This window comes from Plectrocnemia conspersa, unplaced genomic scaffold (genome assembly GCF_051122295.1).
Source record: "Plectrocnemia conspersa isolate PC_06_02 unplaced genomic scaffold, ASM5112229v1 ptg000006l, whole genome shotgun sequence".
In the NCBI taxonomy this organism is placed as follows: Eukaryota; Metazoa; Arthropoda; class Insecta; order Trichoptera; family Polycentropodidae; genus Plectrocnemia; species Plectrocnemia conspersa.
This window is the reverse complement of record NW_028277170.1, coordinates 130,084-152,115: the sequence shown is the minus strand read 5'-3', so window position 1 is coordinate 152,115 and position 22,032 is coordinate 130,084. Positions and strand designations below refer to the sequence as shown.

General features: G+C 25.2%; 1 protein-coding gene across 1 annotated transcript in view; it reads left to right on the top strand.

The window, feature by feature from the left end:
- CngA (Cyclic nucleotide-gated ion channel subunit A) overlaps window positions 1-22,032 on the top strand; it is a 42,541-nt gene that overhangs the window by 5,078 nt on the left and 15,431 nt on the right. The window contains exons 2-4 of the mRNA XM_088188516.1: window positions 4,647-4,832; window positions 10,016-10,279; window positions 13,178-13,340. Coding sequence (XP_088044642.1) covers window positions 4,791-4,832; window positions 10,016-10,279; window positions 13,178-13,340 — 469 coding nt within the window. The 5' untranslated portion in view covers window positions 4,647-4,790. The remainder of the gene's footprint in view (window positions 1-4,646; window positions 4,833-10,015; window positions 10,280-13,177; window positions 13,341-22,032) is intronic.

Genomic DNA, 22,032 nt, shown 5'->3' with positions numbered 1-22,032 from the left:
AAATCAACTATATGTAACTTAACATTTCATTTTATTGATATTCTTCTATATTCAAATAATTAAAAATTGTGATAAAAGTAATATGTATTTTATCAATTTTAGTTTTCAAGTTAAATTATTTGATTAATTAATTGTGTAATATTAAGTTTTACTTTTAATATTATTTTTTATTATTTAAAATGTGCGCGTACTGTAAAAGATGATTCAACTTAGTTTCAGAATTTTTTAAAAAAAAACGCTCACAATTTTAGGATAGCTTCGGTTTTTTTTTTCGAACTTTTGATGTATTTCATTAAAATAAGAAATATTTATTATATTCCTAAATGTCCTATTAAAAAAAAAAAAACAATGAAACATTTCTTGCTATTTCACAAAAAACCCTTTGGCAATCAATGTGTTAATTATGAAACATCATTTTAATTAAATGGTATTTTACAGCAACCGATCTTTTCAATATAATTTTTGATGTGGCGCGTCGAAAATGTTATTTCAAAATTCTTGGTATATAAATTATTTATTTAATTTATTTATTTATTTTTATTGCGCTCTTAAGTTGAACGTGATGCGTCAAAATTGCTATACATTATTTATATTTAAATAATTTATTTTTAGATTTTTAAGTTGCTGTAGGAGTGTAAAAATTGTTTTTATACATTATTATTAATTTACTTTTAATGAATTTAGATGTGAACGTGGCGCGTCGAAATTGCTATACGCTCTTAATATATAAATAATTTATTTTTAAGTAATTTTGAAGTCAAACGTGGCGCGTCAAAATTATTAATATATATTCTTGATATATAAATAATTTTTATTTTTATTTTCAATGTCTTTTTAAGTTACACGTGGCGCGTCATAATACATTGTTGGTATATAAATTATTTATATTATTTATTAATTTATTTTTATTGCGTTCTTAAGTTGAACTTTGCGCGTAACATTCTTCATATAATAATATTTTATTTATTAATTTATTTTAATTGTTTTTAATAAGTTTTAAAGTTGAACGTGCCGCGTCCAAATTGTTATACATTCATAATATAATAATAAATAATTTTTATTTCATTTTCAATGACTTTTTAAGTTAAACGTTGCGCGTCGAAATTTTTGTCATATAGTCTTAATATATAAATAATAGATTTTATTTATTGATTTATTTTTATTGCGTTCTAAAGTTGAACGTGGCGCGTCGAAATCGTTTTACATTCATCGTTTAATAATATTTAATCTATTCATTTATTTTAATTGTTTTTAATGAGTTTTCAAGTTGAACGTGGCGCGTCGAAATTGTTATACATTATTTATTTATAAATAATTTATTTCATTTATTTTCAAGTTTAAAAGTTAAAATCGTTATTATAAATTCTTCATAAATAAATATCCGTAAAATATTTACAATTAAAAATGCAATTGATGTGTCACGAGATCTCATTTTCATTGTTGTTGAAAAAACTTTCTTTCTTTGTTCGAAACAGTCGTTAGAATGACTTCTGAAATACGTAGGTGATTCAAACCTTCCCAGTCGAGCATAATTAAAAAAATTAAAGGCTTTGTCACATTCGAGACGCAAAGCATATAAAAACCATTGTATTGCTGGTTCACAAAGTCTGCCGAAAGTGATGAAGAATATATCTGTGATCTCACAAACAGATCACTTGTTTAATCTTTTCACCAATTCTTTGCAGTGTTTTTAACAACAAAGCTGCTGTCGAAATAACATTTAGATACTTTATAAAATTGCAATCTGGAATCTTAAACCATCAGAAAAAATAAAATGTGTATCAACTCTAACGCTGCATATTACAAACGATTCAAATGCCATTATCCACAATTATTTTCCTAGTACTAACTATAGTTTATATGCCGACGTTTCGACCACCGATGATGTGATCATCATCGCACGCACACATGTGTGTGTTATGTAAAATGTGCACGTACTGTAAAGGGTTATCCATTCTTGTATATGTTTATGTATATAAATTGTATATAATAATTAATTAACAATAGTCCGTCAATGTATCGATGTACCTTGATAATTAATAATACGAAACGAATGTCCTAGCTCATCAATTAGTTCATTTTAATTGCCAGGACAAAGCCCGTTGATTTAGACGGACATAATTAATTTTGCCCGTTTCGTGTCAAATGCGTTTGTGCCCTATTTGATCACTCTCCCAGCGTTACACGATATTGACACGTAGGATTCTATATTGTCACAATACATACTTTAATCCTTTAATACGATTGATTCATTGATGCTCACGATTCAGACTATTAGTATGTAATTTGTCAATATAAATTTATAAAACATGATTTCCACCCTTTATTTACTAGATCCTGTTTTAGTAACACAAGTAAACATGTTGTGTCGACATGTTTACTTGTGTTACTATGTATATACTGTTATTGATTAAGTTAAACGCTACGGCTCACAAATCAAATTATTCACTTTGGGCCAGACAGATTATTAAATTCTGATATCACTGGTTAAATTTGATTATATAATTTTTACATTATTTTATATATAAATAGACCAGTCACCTCAAAAGCTTAGTTCAACCCTTGAAAATTCAGAGTGACTTTTTGGTTGGACCAGATCGGACAATCAAAGCGAAAGAATAATTTTGCGTTCGAATTGCATTAAACTCGAATATATTCCAAGTCGGGAGCGAAGTGACGAGTGAGATTCGGAAATGGATGTGCACTCTTATAGCAGAGTTCTGAATTATATATGTTTTATTGCCTAAAATTGTAACTTTAACAGCATCATATAAGCTTTTTTTATATATTTTTATTTATACCAATATACAGATTTATTCCAAGTGTCTGCATTGGGCGAAAGTAGTTTTTGCAGTGGCAATTTTAACGCAAAAATTATGGTTGTCACAACTCAACATTTTTTTATTTGTGTCGGATGGTTTAAAATACGTTTTTTTAATAGAATCCTTCATTTGGCTCATGGCTCTGAAATAACGGCGTAACGGTAAAATCAAAATATAAAACTTGTACGGCGGAGATATTTTCCATCACCATTTTTTTTATTAAAGTACGGTCCACAGTTTTTAGTGCATTTAATATTAAATTCAATACCGTAAATATACGCCACTCGGATACGCACATAAGCACATACAATCAAGCATTAAAATGTATTTAATTAATAACTGGATGTATAACGAAACAAAAATAATAATTCATAAATAATCCTAAATTTGCACTTATTTATTTTTAATGGGTTTTCAAGGTGAACGTAGCGCGTCGAAATTTTTATAACTCTCAATATATAAATAATTTATTTTTAAGAAATTTGAAAGTTAAACATTATACATTCTTGATATAGAAATAATTTATTATTATACAAATAATATAGAAATAATTTATTATTATTATACATTCTTGATATAGAAATAATTTTTATTTTATTTTAAATGCCATTTTAAGGTAAACGTGGCGCGTCGAAACTATTATCATATTATACATTTTTTTATATAAATTATTAATTTTATTTATTACAAAATATAAACCTTATTCGACGGAGATATATGCCACCATCATTTTTTTTTATTAAAGTACGGTCCACAGTTTTTAGTGCATTTAATATTAATATCAATACCGTTAATAAAAGCCGCTCGGATACGTACGATCATTTGTTTATTACGTCGATAATTTTTTTTAATCTAAAGACCACCAATCAAAAAAAAAGTTTAATGACTAATCTTTTTTGCCAAATCTTGCATAGCTAATTTTGACGCAACATATACAAGTATTATGTTTGCTTTCACTTGACAATTCGTGTTGGATGTTTTTATTGCTATTTTTACATAAACCGTGTATAATGCTTAAATACCGTGGAAGGTGTAACTTCGAGATTATATGTTGGAAACCATTACAGCAGTTATTGAACAGTGTTAAAATACATTTATTTTTTACGCCTTATAAATCATTTCATATTATGACCTTTTAGCGGGTCTTGTGCAACCAATCCTGCGGTTGGTCCTAATATTATATAACCCTTAATATTTTTATCATATTATAAATAAAATATAATCGCAATTCCACAAAGCATTATGACAAGAATATATTATTTATATAAGTTAAAATACTATATTAATTATTAAACTTAGTTGAGTGGATTTTGGTTTTAGTTTATTTAAAAAATAAAAAATAAAATAAGTATTGTTGACTTTTATTGACAGCGTATATTTTTATTAGCAATAAAACTAATTATGATGATATATTTATTTTAGTGTTATTAGGAATATCTTTAGCTTATATTTTAAACTTAATATATATTTAAATGTATAAATTTCAATTCATTTTATTATTTAAAATTAGAATTCTTTAAGTGGATATTTTCATTATAGAAAAAGTAATTAAAAAACTAACTTTTTATTGTGAAGTGTTGTAAAGGAAACAACAAATATAAAATTCAGCTTTCTTCGTGAATTCTTTTTAAGGCATAGAATTCATTCGGAAACTTTAGTTTAATTAACGCTAAACAAGTTGTAAGGAATCAGTATGTTATATAAACGTTTATTTGTGGTTGAATGAGAAGTCTTAAATTGTATACGATAAATGTGTGTATTATTAGTCGTTGTTTTGAATAAATAATTTTAATAAATATTCAAATGTTTTTTCTAAATAAATAGTAATAAATATTATAATATAAAAAGTGTTGTGCGTCGAAGATGTGAGTTCAAGTGTAGTAAATATAGTGATAATAGTGTAATAATATAGTGTGAATGTCGTTCCTGCCATAATAAATTTATTACATAATTATTAATGTAACGAAGATGTCTCAACAAATACAAATATCAGTTATAGGCAATACAAATGTAAGTATCAACCTTATTATTTACATCTATGTGTCGTTTTATTGTTCCTAAATATATAACAATTATTGTTTCTAAATTTACGGTGTCTTACAAAATCTTTTCGATAGTTTCTATTTATTATATACAATATTAATAATGTTTTGGCAACTAGTCCTCCGCCCTAAATTTATTCACTGTCATTATTATTACCCATAAAAATATACTAAAATATATGCAACCTTGCATTAAAAAATTAAAAAAATGTTGTATGCTACTGTACGTGTTACTAATTAGTATTATTACGTATATTATAGTCGCATTATCAGCATACACGCATCGCAATTTTTTTTATTTTTTTTTTAAATAGGGCTAACGTGTTTTGAATCTGATGCACTTGTTTAAATAATGTTTAATAAGTTTAAATAATGGTAATTTTCTTGGATTAGTTGAATTGTTAAGTAAATATTATTTAGTACTAGCGAAGCATGTTTCAAAAGTTTGAGCTGCACAAGAAGGTAACTGGAGAATGTAGGTTCATTATCTTTCATCGCGAATACAAAACGAGATTATTAATATTTGCGGTTCGTTATTATAAAAATCCATCATTGAAAAAGTTGAGAAGACTAAATATTTTGCAATTATTGGAAATATTACTCCAGATTCATCTTAAAAATAATTCTTCGTTACGATTAGTTTAACGAATTAGAATTTTCAATTTAAATCGTTTTATATGCTTCAATATTTTTTTTGATAAAACGGGTCAAGAAATTGCCCGTAAAGTTTGTCACAGAAATAAAAATTTAATTTAAAAAAATTATAGGACGAGGCTACGATAATGTAGTCAATATTGTAGGAATGTTTAATGTTTTGCAAGTAGTTAATTTGCGTGAAAATAACAATTATAGATTTTCTGGTAGTGGAAATCATGTCTTATCTTATTGGAGTGAATTCAGCAGAATCTTATAAATTTAAAAAAAATCTAAAAAAAAATCAAAATGATAAGAGATTAGAAAACAACATTTAATACTCTATTCCTTACCCACGTTTTAACAAGGCTAGAAGCAGTAAGAAAATGGCTTTGTGATCTGTTTTAAATAAAATCGATTTAAGCCTTCCCATTGATGCAAAAATACAGATTCCTGCTTTTAAAAAATATTTGGCAAAATTTGAATGTGTTCTTATGTCTTAAGTTAGGCTGAAAATACTGATGTTGTTACAGCAAACAAATCTCATTATGAACGATGTATAAAAATATAATATGGAGAACCTAATTAAAGTAAACATTTTCTTGAATATCTAACCATTTAACTGATAAATCTATTTTTATTTAAAACTACTCTTATTTCCCTATTTTGCAACATAATTTTATTTAATATATTAAGCATATATAATATTGTTGCACAATAATTAAAATGGTTAAATATATAACTACTGTAGATGTTTTTTTTGTATTTATACCTTACATATTTCTCATCATAGATTATACAATATTTCTTTTTAACATGTTTTTTAATAGTGTTCCAAAAAATAATTTAATATATACGATTACTCTTTAATATTTAATTTAATATAATATTTTTTAATATTATTATCTAACATATAAATTATAAACATACATTTGGTTGAAGTACATTATTTTTTAACCATATTTTCAATATACTCAATTCATTATTAAAATTATCTACAACTTCTTTAACATTATCGTCTATGCAATAAATTAAAGTGTCATCCGCAAACAGATATATATTTCATTTTTATTATATATTATGTTCAATATGATCATCACTAAATGATTAAAACTTATTAAGGACGAAATTCAAGTCTAAAAATATAAAATATAAAAATGTGTGTTTATTAATTGTATTATGAATTTTCATATATTTTTTATTTTTTTTTTGTACAGCTTCTTTTAAGATAAACCTTTGTTCCAACTCACATTTTTTCAAACAATTTAAACATTTAAATTCTGGAATTTAAAAATTGTCAGCACAGTAATCCCAGTTCTGAAAAAAATCTCCGGGGATGAAAATCCTAGTCAGAAGGGAGTAAATGGACTGGCAATATTCAACATGAATCACTAGATTTTAAATTAGGAATTTGCTATCAAAAAGCGGGCAAAACTTTTGTGAAAAAATAAATATTTTAATTGAATATATTTACAATACAATTGATTTTATTTATTGTCTTGTCCAAATTTTTAAGGTTTTTAAAAATATCAGCTGCTTTGAGCTTTAAATTTTATCTAAAAAGCCCTGATTATATCTGATAAGGATTACTTTACAAAAGTTAGTTGTATGATATGATTTAAGCTACGGCAGGTAACGTGTCATTAACCCTTTAAACGTCAGAGACTTTTTATTTTTCTTCACGCATCAATATTTCTTTCTAAAAAAAATATAAAATACTTGATTTACAGACAAATTAAGCAAGTAAATGAATCTTTAATAATTCGTTAATTTGTTTAAAAAAAAAAATTGTGTAATAAAATAATCCACAAATAACTCACCGGTGAGTTGCTGGCGCTTAAGTAGTTAAAAACAGTTATATCTTCTTTATATATATACAATAGTATGATATATAGATAAATATATACATTAAGGGGATGTTATATATTTTTTTAAATTGTAAATTGTTAAGCTATTCATTAAATTATTAAATATTAAAAAATTAGAATAAAAATACATTAAAATAAAATGCAAAAACTTTTTATAATCTACTGCGTTCACTGCTCCGTTGATAAGGTGGATATCTTCTATTTTAGATATAAGCAGCACTTTCGTATTATTTGGCTCTCTGTTTTTGCAGTTACCTGAAAACATTTGTGGCTATATCTTTCGTCACTTTGCCTACGAACGTAGTGCACAAATTTATTTTATTCACATCATGTTATTATCAAGAGAAAAACAATCAATACCGGTATTAATTGTGTCAATTGTATCAATCAATACCGTGTTTATTGCTTAACAAAATCGGTCACTATTGTTTCGATGTATTAAATATTTTAAAACACTCGTTGAATACAAAAAAAAATATTTCGAAAATACCAGTGGAAAATCTTTTTTTTTTTAATAATAAATCTAAGACAACATAGTTTCTGGATGCCTCCTTAATTTTTATACCAGGTCCTAAAGCACATCTCACTAATTTATATAAAAAAAAAATATATTATCAGTTACGGTTATCTGAAAGAACCTTATGAGAAAAGAATTAGACATATTAAAAATAAATAAATAAGATGATTGATGGGAGTTATATTTATGTGATTGAGATATGAATTATTTATACGAATATTATTTTATTTTAATTATTGCACATTTAATATTTATTTTAGAATATCCCATTAATACTTATTTTTGAAAGACTTATATCTAGTGTACTTATTTATTTCTACTTATATTTAGATAAATAATATAAAAAAAATTCTGCATAATATATGCAAAAAATTTTTAAAGCATCATTGCTTTGCATTTTAAAATAAAATTTGTTATAAATACATATGTGTTTTAAAAATTTAAGAATATTTTAGTGCACTCCTAATGATGTTAGGTAATAAAAAAATAGTATTTAGTTGTAACAACAATCAAAAATATATATTTTTCATATTTATTCACTTGAAAAAATAAAATATAAATCAAGCTTTATATAAAAAAACATCCATCAACACATTTTAATTATAACATAAAGTACAGCTTATCTTTACTTGCTAATAAAAAATAGTATTGCATTATTTTATAATGAAAAAGTTTGTTTTTAAAAAACATACATTTCGCGCATTTTTCTCAAATACGTTTTTTCATTTAAATATAATTATTAAGACTTATTTATTTCTTATATTTACCAACAATGATTGGGTAAAAATATGTCTAAATAAAAATGTACAAATAGTTGTTTATGTAATACCTGATTTTGTTATTACTTCGCCAGCCGTCCCTATTATTAAAAAAGGCCGGTAGTTTGCTGCTGCGCGGTCCTTTCTCTGTTGACACGTCGCACGTAAAATAAAATTTTAAAAATTTGCGCCAAAATATCGACCAGTGAGATTTTTCGGATAGGTAGGATGAGATAAAATTTCCCCCTGAGACTAAAAGGGATAATAATATTAAATTTTGATATCCTACCCCGATAAAACAACTTAGCTTAATCCCCTACAATGAGCACCGTTTTATTCTCCGCTTCTGCTTTTAAGCATTATGAGCATTGTCGTTTTTGTAGATTTAAGCCATGTATAATAGATATAGCTAGATTTCGAGAAATAAGATGTACGGATTTTAAAAAATTAAATTAAAATATTTTCGGTAATACCGATATTTAATTTTGTAATACCGTTATAGGCTGCCCATATATATATTCTTACCAAACTTCTTAGTATCACTCGGTCTTAGCAAAGGATAACTATTATGACATTAAAAAATATTTGAGCTGATGATTGGTTATAATCATTAAACTGTGGACCCAAACTAAACTGTGCATGACAACGCGTAGTATTTATTATTATTATTTTAATCGGTTTCACGTCAAGTAATATAGACATATCTATAGATAAGAACACCTTGTATATAATATGCCTAAACATGAATTCATCTAAAGGATCTTCTATATTTATTTTTTTAATTTAAAATATTAATTTACTATTTGAAATATCCTATTTCCTAACTAAATTTTACCCCATACTTTCCCCAAATATATTTAAAAAGCTTGAGACGATTATTTAAATTTAATTCCATAACAAAAAATAATTTCGTATCATAGCTATGAAGTTACCCTATTGTTGAAACGTTTTTATATGTGTGTAACAAAATTACAACTAATGGAGGATCAATATCATGCCATAATGGACCCATATTCATATAAATGCATCCGTATTATGAATTCTTTGATTATGTATTAGTAACATACGAATCAAATAAATATATATTAGTAACCCTTGTCATATTACATTGCGAAGCGAATGTACAATAATTCTACGAAACCCCCCCAATCGCCCATCCCAGTGGGGACCAGTTGCATCCGAAAACGCATGCGCTCAGTGGCAGTTTAAATACCGCCCCGGGGGAAATGCATCCTAGAAACTCTGGATCTTTCGTCCAGGCGCATACAGGTGCTGTCGGCTCTGCCGCACTACCTATCCCGGTTCGTCTTCTTAAACAACGCGTCTTCAAATCAGGTTTTAAATAAATGTAATCATTTTATTGTTCTTCCGACAGCGGGAAATTCCTCCCTCGACCGTAGGGACGAGGGTCTACCAGTTTTTCTCGAGGATGTGCGTGAAGAAGACGAAGAAAAGACGTCGGTGCAACAGATTCTCAAGGATGTTCATGGGTCGTCAGAGGAGGGCTGAAAATCAAGGCACGCCTGAGGGGACCCAGACGGACTTTGAAAGTACTACAGGCTGCTGTGACGATAGAAGATTCATGAACTTCCTGGGCTTCAAGATCTGCTTGGATCCGGCCGACCCGAGACACACAAGGGTAAGTTTATACCTTTATATTGTATCATTAATATGCGTTACATTAAACATCTCGAATATATTTAAATAAATAAAACGTCAGTTTTATTTTGTTAATCGATTTTTTTAATACATAAATTTAATATAGCGTATTTAAAAATTAAAAGAAAAGCAATTTTTTAACTAAAAAGCAGCGGCGCTAATTGCAGCTATGTTAAAACGACTATAATATTTATTATATAGCATTTACTATTTTCAATTATGTTTAGTTTATTTGTATATTAGTATTATTAGGTTTCGCGGAAAATTTTCATAAGATAATGCTTTATAATATTTAATATTTATATATGAATGTATGTATGTATGTATATTTCAATATAAAAATCGTCGGCTTAGTATTTACCTCTGATTGTCTCTCACCTTTTGATTATTTATATAGCAATAATTACCTAAATTTTTTTAATTAAATTGTATTTATCACAGCATAATAATTAAAATATTTTTTTTATTTTAATAATAATATTAAATAAAATGTTTTAAATTTTATGATAATTATTTAAAGCCTTAAATATAAATATTAATTCTAGATTTATAAAAATTGTTCCCTTTTCTTATTTATTAGTTAAAAAATCATAATCTTTAAAAATTAATAAGTATTAGATAAATTTTAATGAATCATAAAAAAAACAATTTTACGCATTTTTTGAAGTATATTTTAACAAGAAAAATACCCTGTTTTAATATTTTTTATAACTGCATTATTATTAATTCATAAAATTAATTAATCAATATATAAACAATAATAAGGCAGACTTAATACAAAAATAATAATTTAAAACATATTTTATTCAACGATAAGATTTAAATTAGACGTAATTAGTTTTTTGCTATTAATCAATGTTTAATTTAATTTATTTGATTAAATAAAGTATATACTAAATTCAAGAAAAAAAATTAAACTTTATATTATAAATATAAATTTTTATTTATTATTATATTATTATAAAAAAAAATTGATCGTAACAAAAAGCAAGAAACACAGTCTTAAAAAATCTTACGAATAAAATATATTTATATGTTTATATCTGTAAAAATAAATTTAAGCAATAACTTTAGCATTTCCCGATACAGAATTTAAAAATATATTGCAATTAGAATATTAGAAAAAAAAATATAACATAAGATCAAAATTAAACATTTTTTGCATAATTTTTATTGTAAAGTATAAATATTATTTACAAATCTATTAAAAATGTTACCTTCCTTTAATTATTAGTTAAAAATTCATAATAGTTACAAAGAGACAAGAATTAGGTTAATTATAATCAATCATAACCTTCCATTTATTATTAGTTAAAAAATCATTATTTGTACAAAGAGTTATGAACGCGGTTTTAAAAAATCTAGTTTATTGTGTAGTGTATTAGGTTAATAATTATAATAAATTATAAAAAATCAATTTACCGTGTTTTTCAAGTATGTTACCTTACTTTAATTATTACTTAAAAATCATTATTGTTACAAAGTATTAGGTTAATTATAATCAATCATAAATAAGCAATTTATCGTATTTTTTCAGGTATATACATATATTTACAAAAATATCGTTAACTTAGTTTTAGCTAAAGCTTTTCTTTCAAATTTTGATAATTTTTATAATAATCATTTATAGCTGCAGTATTGATGAATTGTTAAATTAATTAATTAAGAAAGATTTAATACAAAAATATTAATTAAAAACATATTTTAAATAAAGATAATATTTCAATTAAATAAACTATTTTTATAAAAAAAAATCTAATAACTTATAAAAATGAAATCTTATTTTCGATTAAATATTGTTTAATAAATGTTATTTTGCTATTAAATTAAACTTTTTACATATAAAAAAAAAAACTATATTTTGCAGTATACACTAAAATTATTCGAAGCAAATTTTACACTCTATATTATAAATATAAATTATATTTCTGATTTAATATTAGCTAATAAAATTATCATTTTGTAACATATATTACTTTAATTTTTTTTAAGAATAAATTTTGACAAAAAAAAATTTATTCCCAGATTTTTTTATATTTTAATTATTTCAATAATTTTAAACATACAGGAAAAAGCTTGATTGTATTATATATTTAAAAATAAATCCTATATAAAATATTACTATTGATTAAAAGATAAAATATTATATTAAAATCGTATTTAAATGAAAAACTATTATTTTTTCTGTTGTAAGACTGAAAAATACGTTCCATTGAAATTTAATGGTTGCTTATGAAAGACTATAATACAAAATAAATATTGTTTTATTTAAAGCTAATTTTGCCTAAAAAATATGAATTTCAAATATAATAAAATTGTATTTTTAATAAAAACAATTTTAATTGATCATAAAAAAATATGTAATACAAAAGTATGTAAAAATAATATAATATCATTTTAAAAACATACAGAATTTAAATTTTTTTTAAATAATAAGAAATATTTTAAATATGTTTATTAAAAGAATATTTATTATTGATTTATTTTGTGATAATTACAATATGTTGCAGTATTTTTTTCTCATAATTTAATATTGTTTCACAATGTTTTGTAACAGTGATTAATACAGATTTTTAATAAGATGAACTAAGCCGAAGATTTATATATTTATAACTAAAATATATGTATATAAAAGACCTTTAAAAAATATTAATTTAGCTGTAAAAAATTTTATTGTTAATTTTTAATTCAATTCAATTATATTTGTTGCACTAAAATTTGCTAAAAAGGCGTTTTTAATGTTTTAATCGCAGCGGTTATAAAATACGTTATTGCAGTCAATCTCACCAAATACGCTATTGATTTTTTTGTGTTAACTCGATGTTTTAATCGGATTCATACAGTTAGCTGTTATGGTCTAAAAATAAACGTTTTCCAGTGGTTAGCTCTGGTTTCTACCGCTGTCCTGTATAATGTCCTGTTCGTCATCGGAAGAGCAGTTTTCTGGGAAATGAATCACGTAGCTCCAAGTTTCTGGCTCGCCATGGATTATATCTGCGATACCATTTACTTGATCGACATGTTTGTCCATGCTCATGAAGGTAAGACTTATTTTTATTATGTACTTTATTTTAATAGTAAAAAATCCATTTGATCAAAAGTGTTTTTCAGAGACTAAAACTGTAAAAGGTTTTATCTGATTATTAAATATTTGTTATGTCGACGAGAGTTAAGAGAATTTTAAGATCATTATATTCAGCGCTGGAAAGTTGTTTGAATAGTATAGCCTTCAAACGGTACAGTTTTTACAGCGTTTTGTATGAAATTAAATATACAGTTTCTCTATTTTCTTAACTAGATATTTTTTTTATTATTAGTATAGATATTTTTACATAATATATTTATTTGCCACTTTTTCGTGCATATAAATACATAATAGTTTTTATTTCAATTTCATTATCTAATTATATGCTTCATTTAGAATGAATTTTAGCCAAAATAGCAAAATCCCATAATTTAGATTTCGGCAATAAAAACTTATATATAATATTTTAAGAAATAGACTAGCGATTGATTTATGAAAGACATGTGTTCAAGTCCCAAATTGATGCTCGTGTTTTTAAATTTCTATCGTAAATATAAAATCAGAATTAGTGATTATATGATAATTTGACAGAAAATTTTTAATAATTTTAATCTCACGGATGAGTATCTAAATCGTGCTTAGTGACATTTATTGATTATGAGCTGCTATGTCTCTGATTTCAGTCTGGTGTTTCATTACTTACTTAGTAGTTGTTGATTGTGTTTACCGTGTTTTAACGAGACTTACAATAAATTAATTTTTCAATAAAGGTTTGGTCGATTAATTGCCGTCTTTATAGCAAAGCTATTTAATAGCTTGATCTCTCGAATCCCATAATATTTTATTTAATTTATTAAATATATACAATATGATGCACATTAATAAAAATATGGCCATATAGAATAAATACTCATCTTTGTCACAAAGACATTGTTATAAAGTGATATTGTGATTTTTTTTATTTGATTTATTTACATTCATGTTTTATGTTGCATATACAATGTGCACAAGTAATAGCAATAAAAGCATCAGAAAATAAATACATTACATCAAAGTCGGTAGACTCCAACATAAATTAAAATGTTTTGAGAATCGTAGCTTAAAAAATAATTCAATATCAACCTACACCTGATTGCATTTAAAATTTATGGTGCATAGGTATATTTTAAATTGGAAATACATAGAACAGACTTTACATTTCTTATGTACAATTTATTAAATATACAACTCCGGAAACTGTTTTATGTATATAGTTCAAAGAAACAGGTAGCTTGTTTGTACTTACTGAGCCCTGAATTTTATTATACTATAGTCAATATGGATTGAAGTTTATTTTATTTACTTTAGTGAAAGAAATTTATTAGGTACATAATTGTTTTTCTTTATATTTGCCGGATATTTCTGTAAATTTGAATAACATGCTATTGACTACCGTTCAATATGTAATGAAATAATGCAATATTAGTTGACACGTTATTTAAAGAGTCGAGTATATTATTACTTATCCCTAAACTATTGTTAAATTTAATTATAATAATTTGAGCTTACTATCAAGTCAATATATTATATCATATAAAACATTTTATTAGGCTGAATTATATATAAATAGAATCATTTTTATTGATTACTAAAAATAATTTGGGTGTATATTTACAGAGAGTTTTTATCTTTGTCAATTTTTTTAGTATGACAAAAACCATAATTTTTAAATGTTAGTATAATAGTAATAGTATCTCTAATGTAAATAACATTAGGAGAAAATCCCACGACAGATGCAATGCATTCTCGAGATCAGAGAGACCTTTAACTAATGCAATATTCAGAGTCGACTGTCACACATGGTTAGCAGAGTAATTGAAAATGTACGCTTGTATCAATGTGTACTACTTATGTACATATTTTATACAAACAGATTTACATTTTAATCTCTTTGCTAGTCTTCCTATAAAAATGCCGCTTAAATATTGCGGCGGATTCTTGTATCATTCACTTTTTTAACTAACGCCTTGCAGTTCTCTTACTAACAATACCTGCGCCAAATCCCAAATTGATATTTCTCTAGGCCTGCGTCGCATTGTGTTTCAAAAATAAAATAAAAAAATACTTGATGATGTGATAAATAGTTTTGAACAGTTTCTTATTCTTTTAAAGAAAAAGATGCGTAGATCATATTTTATTTGTACTGCTCATAAATAATATTAGTTTTATATTTAATAATATGCATTTTATTATTTTCGCTTAAAATTTATTAATATAAAGTAACAAATTCTTTGATTTTTTTATTAATAAAATTTATTCTTTAATCTGTTGACGTTAAAAATAAATTTTATTTGAACTTCAATTACTATAAAAATTAAAAAATGGTAGTTTTGTGTCAAAATATTTTTTATTATTAAATCTTTCGTTGTAATCTGACAGTCGTAAGCCCAATGCGTTACAACGGGCAACTCTGTATCAATTGAGTAAGTCAATCAGATATAATGAATAATACAAATCGTTGGCATCTATATTATTAATGTGCTATACAATTTATAAACAAAACATGTCACTGAAGCTAGGGCCGGTTTTTTTTTAATAATAGCGCATTTTTATACGTAAAAAATGCCGCTGCCGGGGCTCGAACTTGAAACCTCAGAGTTACTAGTCTGTGACGTTACGGACTACGCTATTCCGTCCGTAAAAAATGATCTTGTATCAAAAATTTAAATTGAAAATATTTTGTTCTTCGTTAGTTAAAAATGAAACACCTCGCTTAAATATTATGTAAAACAATACAATTCCAAGCTTTATTCGTTAAAAAGATTGAACAAGAAAAATATAATTTATTTGCTTTATAGTAAATAAAATAAAATATTAATAATAATCAGTGTTTTGCTAGTCAGTTCAATAGCCATTTTACTATCGTTAACCTATTTAATTTATTATAACATTTATTATCTATGTTTTAAAAATATCAGTTTATATCAAAAAGTTGTTTTAATTTATGCAACCTTTATATTGTATGATATATGTAGAAGTTAGATGTATAATTATTTATTTATAACAATTTTTCATAATGGTGGCACAATTTTAATTTGAGTCTCAATGTCATTAGAATTAATTGAATGTTTATGTATTTTGGTTTGATAAAAAAAACATGTTTATTGTATTAAAGTTATTTTAATTATTAAAATTATTAGCATTACTAAATATTCATCAAAACAATGCTTTTATACTGATTCTTTTTTTTTAACATAAAATAGGCAACGGTATATTTTTAACTGGTAAATAATTAAATATAGAACTTTCTATACGATTTATATTTTCAGAAAAATAATTCTTAACTCTATTTTTACACTCTGTTCATATTTTCTAAAGCACGTTAAATTGAAAACAGCATTCGTGTACTTTTAACAAAAATATAATTAGCATAACTAAATATAGAACTTTCAATAAGATTTATTTTTGCATCAAAACAATACTTAAACAAATATATTTTTTTAATGAAATATTGAATAAGAGGTCCAGATATTTATATATAATAAAATAATAAGCAATAATAAATATCTGATTTTAAAGAAACATATTATTATATTTATACTTGTTATCAAGACACTTCCTTTGAAGCTAAATGATTATCTTTAAAAGTGTAGTTCATATTTTACTAGACTAGTAAATATGGAGACATGGGCTCTATTCCATGAAGTAAAATCAAATTTAATTTAGAAAACTACAACAACAACAAAATTATGCTAATATTATAAACTGGTTTTAACTGCATAGTTAAAGTTATTGTTTTATTTATATGCTGATTGAGTATACATTTTCATATGAAAGTTTCGCCTTAAAGTTATATATAATTCAATATAAAAAATTCAAAGATGTTTATTGTTTAATAATGTAAGGTTTTCAATATAAAAATAGGACTAATAAGGACGCTTTGATAGATGCAATATGATCATAAAAAATTTTCACTTGGTTATTTATTCCTATCAAATCACCGCTCTTGCTTCTACATATTTTCATGGCTCAGTTGTTATTATATTATATCTACCACAAATCCTTATTTTATGAAACAGAACAAAGAGCAACCGATTGGTGTCGTAAAAAAGCATCTCATTACGGAGCAATTGTATTGTACATAAAATATAAACAAAAATGTATCGATACAGCAAAAAAGTCTGTGATTTAAATTGTTTACCTATTTATTTTTCAGTCTCAAAGTAAATAATTCGTTTGAATTTATCTAAAATAAAATAATAAATCAAAGCATTCGGTATCAAAAAAAAAATGACTCGATGGCGCCGGCAAATTTACAATCTAATAAAGAGTCGGAATTTTTTCATGTCCAGCGAACCCTCGTGTAATTTTTCATTTTTACTCTTGCTGTTAATTTGTATTCGATATGCCTTCAAAATTATTTTCTGAATGACAAAATGAAGCCAATTGTTAAACATGAATAATTCATCACCCGCACAAGTTTTTCTCCCTGGCCGACATTGAGGTGATAAAGTGTAAAACGTGTTTAACGAATTATCACTATAATAATTTTTATTGAGAGAGAGAAAAAATAAGTCATTTATTATAAACATATAGTTTTTTAAGCTTATTAAAAAAAATGAATTTGCTATTTTGCTTTCAGTTTAAAATAAGCAAGTTGCAAATGTCATTATCTCTTGATTTTTTTTATTATCAATAGTTATTCTTCGCTCATTATCTGTCAATAGAATAAAATGATCGAGCTACAACTGTTATTGTATTAATTATATACTTATATAAATAACAAAACATATATGCATATATTTGCAATTTTGTTCTTAAATTCACTGACCTGTTAAAAAATTGCAGCAGACGTTTTGTAAAAAGTCATATCGCTTTTTAGAGAGACGGACAAACTTTGAAAATTACCGTATAGACAACCTCACCCAGTACAACCACTTATTTGAACGCTGTTTTCCCTTCTTGAAGTAGTCTGATTAACTTTTCTGGATTGCATATACTATGGTCGAGAGTTTAAAAGCAAAATCTAGTTTGATGCGACTAATTGGTTAACGATGCGGAATCAGTAATGCTTTAATATATAAATTCCTTTACAAATAACATCTAAAATATTTATATAAACTAATCATAATGTAATACGATGCTTGCAATTTTCGAGTATTGTTCCATAAATATATTTTGACTCTATCAAATTATTTTACAATAGATAGTTTTGAATCTATATTGTAATGATGTACCCTAGTCTTAGAAAGTCATTTAAAAATAAAGTAAAAAATAATTCTTAAAAATACATATTTATTCAATTTAAAATCTATACATTAAATCTGAAAGTTTGTAGGCAATAGTTTCTGAAATTTTAAAATCGGGTCTTAAATTTATTTTTAAAATTTTAAATAACACTTTATCGCCGTATATATACGGCGGTCGATCTTTCACTGTTTTGAAATATTGAAAAAAGAGCATTATATGTATATCATATTTTTAAATTTGATTTATTATAAATGATTTTTATAGAAAATAATATCGATTAATTAAAGAGTACGAAATAAATAACTTTACAAATAATATTTTATATTAATTTTATAAAATATATTTATAGCTTCTGAAATAATATAAAAAATTCACAAAAACTGAATAATATTATATTTAAAAAATTAATTTTATAATTTTTAATTTATCTAATCATCAGTGACTATATCAAATATGTAAAATATGTAGCTTTTGCTGCTTTCCATAACTCTTAAGAAATATAAAATTTGTTATAAATTCCTCGAAAAAAAGGAAACTATATCTGTAACATATTTTTTTAAAGCTATGTATGTTTATAGGACAGATTATTTCCGCTAAGCTTTTAAAAAAAACTTAAATAAATTCATCGTTAGTAAACAGATTTTCTTTGTTTAGAAATTAATATTGCTATTACACAATTTACCTTTACTAATGAACAAAAAATAATTGCTGTTTGGATCAGTGGTTCTTAACCTTTTCAAAGTTACGGTGCACTTTTGATCATGGGAAAAAGTGGCGGTGCACCAGAATTAAGAGGTCGAAAAAAATATGTGGACATAATGTTTATTACATATTTAAAAAAAATAATAGTTACATACAAAATTACATAAAATTTTTTACATATTTTTTTAAATTAAATTATATAAAAAAGTTTAGTATTGAAAATAAATTTAGGTAGTTAATTTTGCCCTAGAACCAATTTTTAATTACGTGTTTTATTAAAAATATTTGTATTATTATTTAAAGGTGCTCTTTGGGTGGCAAATCTAAGTGGTGCATTTTCCCCCCTTTGTTTACCCAAAATGACGTTCCTGCTTAACATAATGGAATTTATACGATCAATCCAAAATTAATTAATGTGATTAGAACAATTATATATAAGATACTTGAGCTTGTTGGCTTTTGCAGATATCAGAAATATTATGTCATATATAAATAATATTTTATGTAGTTACCCTGAATTCTTCGTTTAAATTTTTTTTCTGTCTTTCTCGTCTTTTAGTTTTCATATTAGTTGTTGTTGAGAAACCAAGCTCACACAAATATGATGTTGAAAACTGTAACAAAATTTTCAGTGCCTTCATGTAAAGAAGTGAATATTTCTCTTGGACAGTAATCCAAAAATTCTTCATAGTTATTTCGAAAAATGTAATTTTTAGAGTACGATCAGTCGACAATTAGACTAATTTGATGATTTCGTATCCGGTCATAATTTTCTATATTTAAGAATGGAAAATAATGTGCAATTTTTCTTCCAATAAAGTTAAATGGTCTATTATTGCGGAAATAACTCCCTTGGGAATGTTTTCGTTAAGTGAAGGAAACATATCTTCTTTTTTTCTATTATTCGATTTTTCGAAAGAGTTATTTTTTCCGAAATCCTGTCAATTTGTCAATGGATGTCATGAATTTTTCGTTTTTTCCTTGAATGCTTGTGTTAACGTTATTTAATCAATTAAAAATATCTGCTAAATATGCCACTTTAGCATACCAATCATTATTCTGAAGACATTTTACAAAATCATCCATACCTTCGTTTCGAAAAAAAATTAACAATTCATTCTTAAGTTCTATGAATCGGCATAAAGCTTTACCCTTAGATAACCACCTGACTTCAGTGTGAAAAAGCAAACACTCGTACATAGCTTCCATAGAAATGCAAAGTTTTTTAAACATGTGTGTTGATTTTATGAAATTCACTATATTTACAACTTCATCTAGTACAGGTTTTAGTGCTGCTGGTAATGTTTGCGAAACTAAAGATTCTCTATGTAAAAAACAGTGCGTAGATATATTATTAGGTTTTCTTGTATTTTCAAGGGTTACAAATCCTTTAAATTAGCCTACCATTGAAGGAGCACCATCCATACAAATTCCTACGCATAACTCCCATGATATTTTAAATTGTTCTAAATATGAATAAATAAGATCAAAAACATCTTGTCCTGTCGTATGCTCGGTAAGTTCTTTGCAGCATAGATATTGATTCACTATTTTGTTTTCATTTATGAAACGAACGAATCCTAGTATTTGTGCCTTACCGCTAATGTCAGTAGATTCGTCGACTTGTAAAACAAAATATCGCTTGGAAAGTTTATCGTTAACTGTTTTCTCAGTATCATCCGACATATTTAATTCTTTTTTTTATTGTATCGTTTGAAAGAGGAATTTTCGTAATTTCCTTTTTGCTTCATCACCAAACATATTTTTTCCTATTTCACAATATGCAGGTAAAATTAGAGACTCTGCTATAGTATGTGGTTTTAATTGTACAGCAATAAATTCAGCAATCTTGTATGACGCCAGTTGTGCCTTATCGGAAATTTTAACAGTTTTTTCAAAATATTTTGCTTTTTTATTTTGCATGCTTAACAATATTTTGAAGTAATCTTTACTTTTTGATGCAAGATCGGCGTACTTCGTAGTGAAGTGTCGATTTAACTTGTCAGTATACATCGCGCTATTGGACAGTTTTTCTCCACATACAACACATAGTGCAATGTGATATTCTTCCTCATTGATGCTAGTAAAACTGAAACGTAAATATTCTTCAGAATACTGTCCTTTATTTTTTTTGATTTTATTGGATATATTTTCTTTTGTATGAGACGTATGATGTCTAGTAACATCTTCACTACTTCTTCCACTTGTACTCCCAGTGTCATTAACATTTTGGTCTGATTCACAATTTCGTTTGGTAATAAATTTATCCATTGTGGGGTATTACGACTATAATAAAATATAAATTGATTGAAACATTAAGATTTTACTATTTTGCGGAATTTTTGTTTTGTTTTACCAATTTTCTCGCGGTGCACTTGCAATAAGCTCACGGTGCACTGGTGCACCGCGGTGCACCGGTTAAGAACTACTGGTTTAGATAAAGACTAAGATTATTTTTATTTTATTTTTTATTTTACAGTTCAATAAATTTAAAAAAATATTTAAATATATTGCTTTTCGGAAAATTTTATTGTATTGCAAAAAAATCTTTACTGTTACAACAAAAAATAGTTATTAGTCTCTTTTTTTATTAAACGATCTTTCGATGTTAATTTTTTTCATATTTTATCAGTTTTATTAAAATATTATAGCAATAGAGCCATGGCAAAAAATAATAAAAAAAATTGTAATCTCATTATAATTTATTTTTAAAAATATTGATTCGCTTAGTTGTACAACCATGTTTATTATATTTGTATTATAAATAGAATAATTTT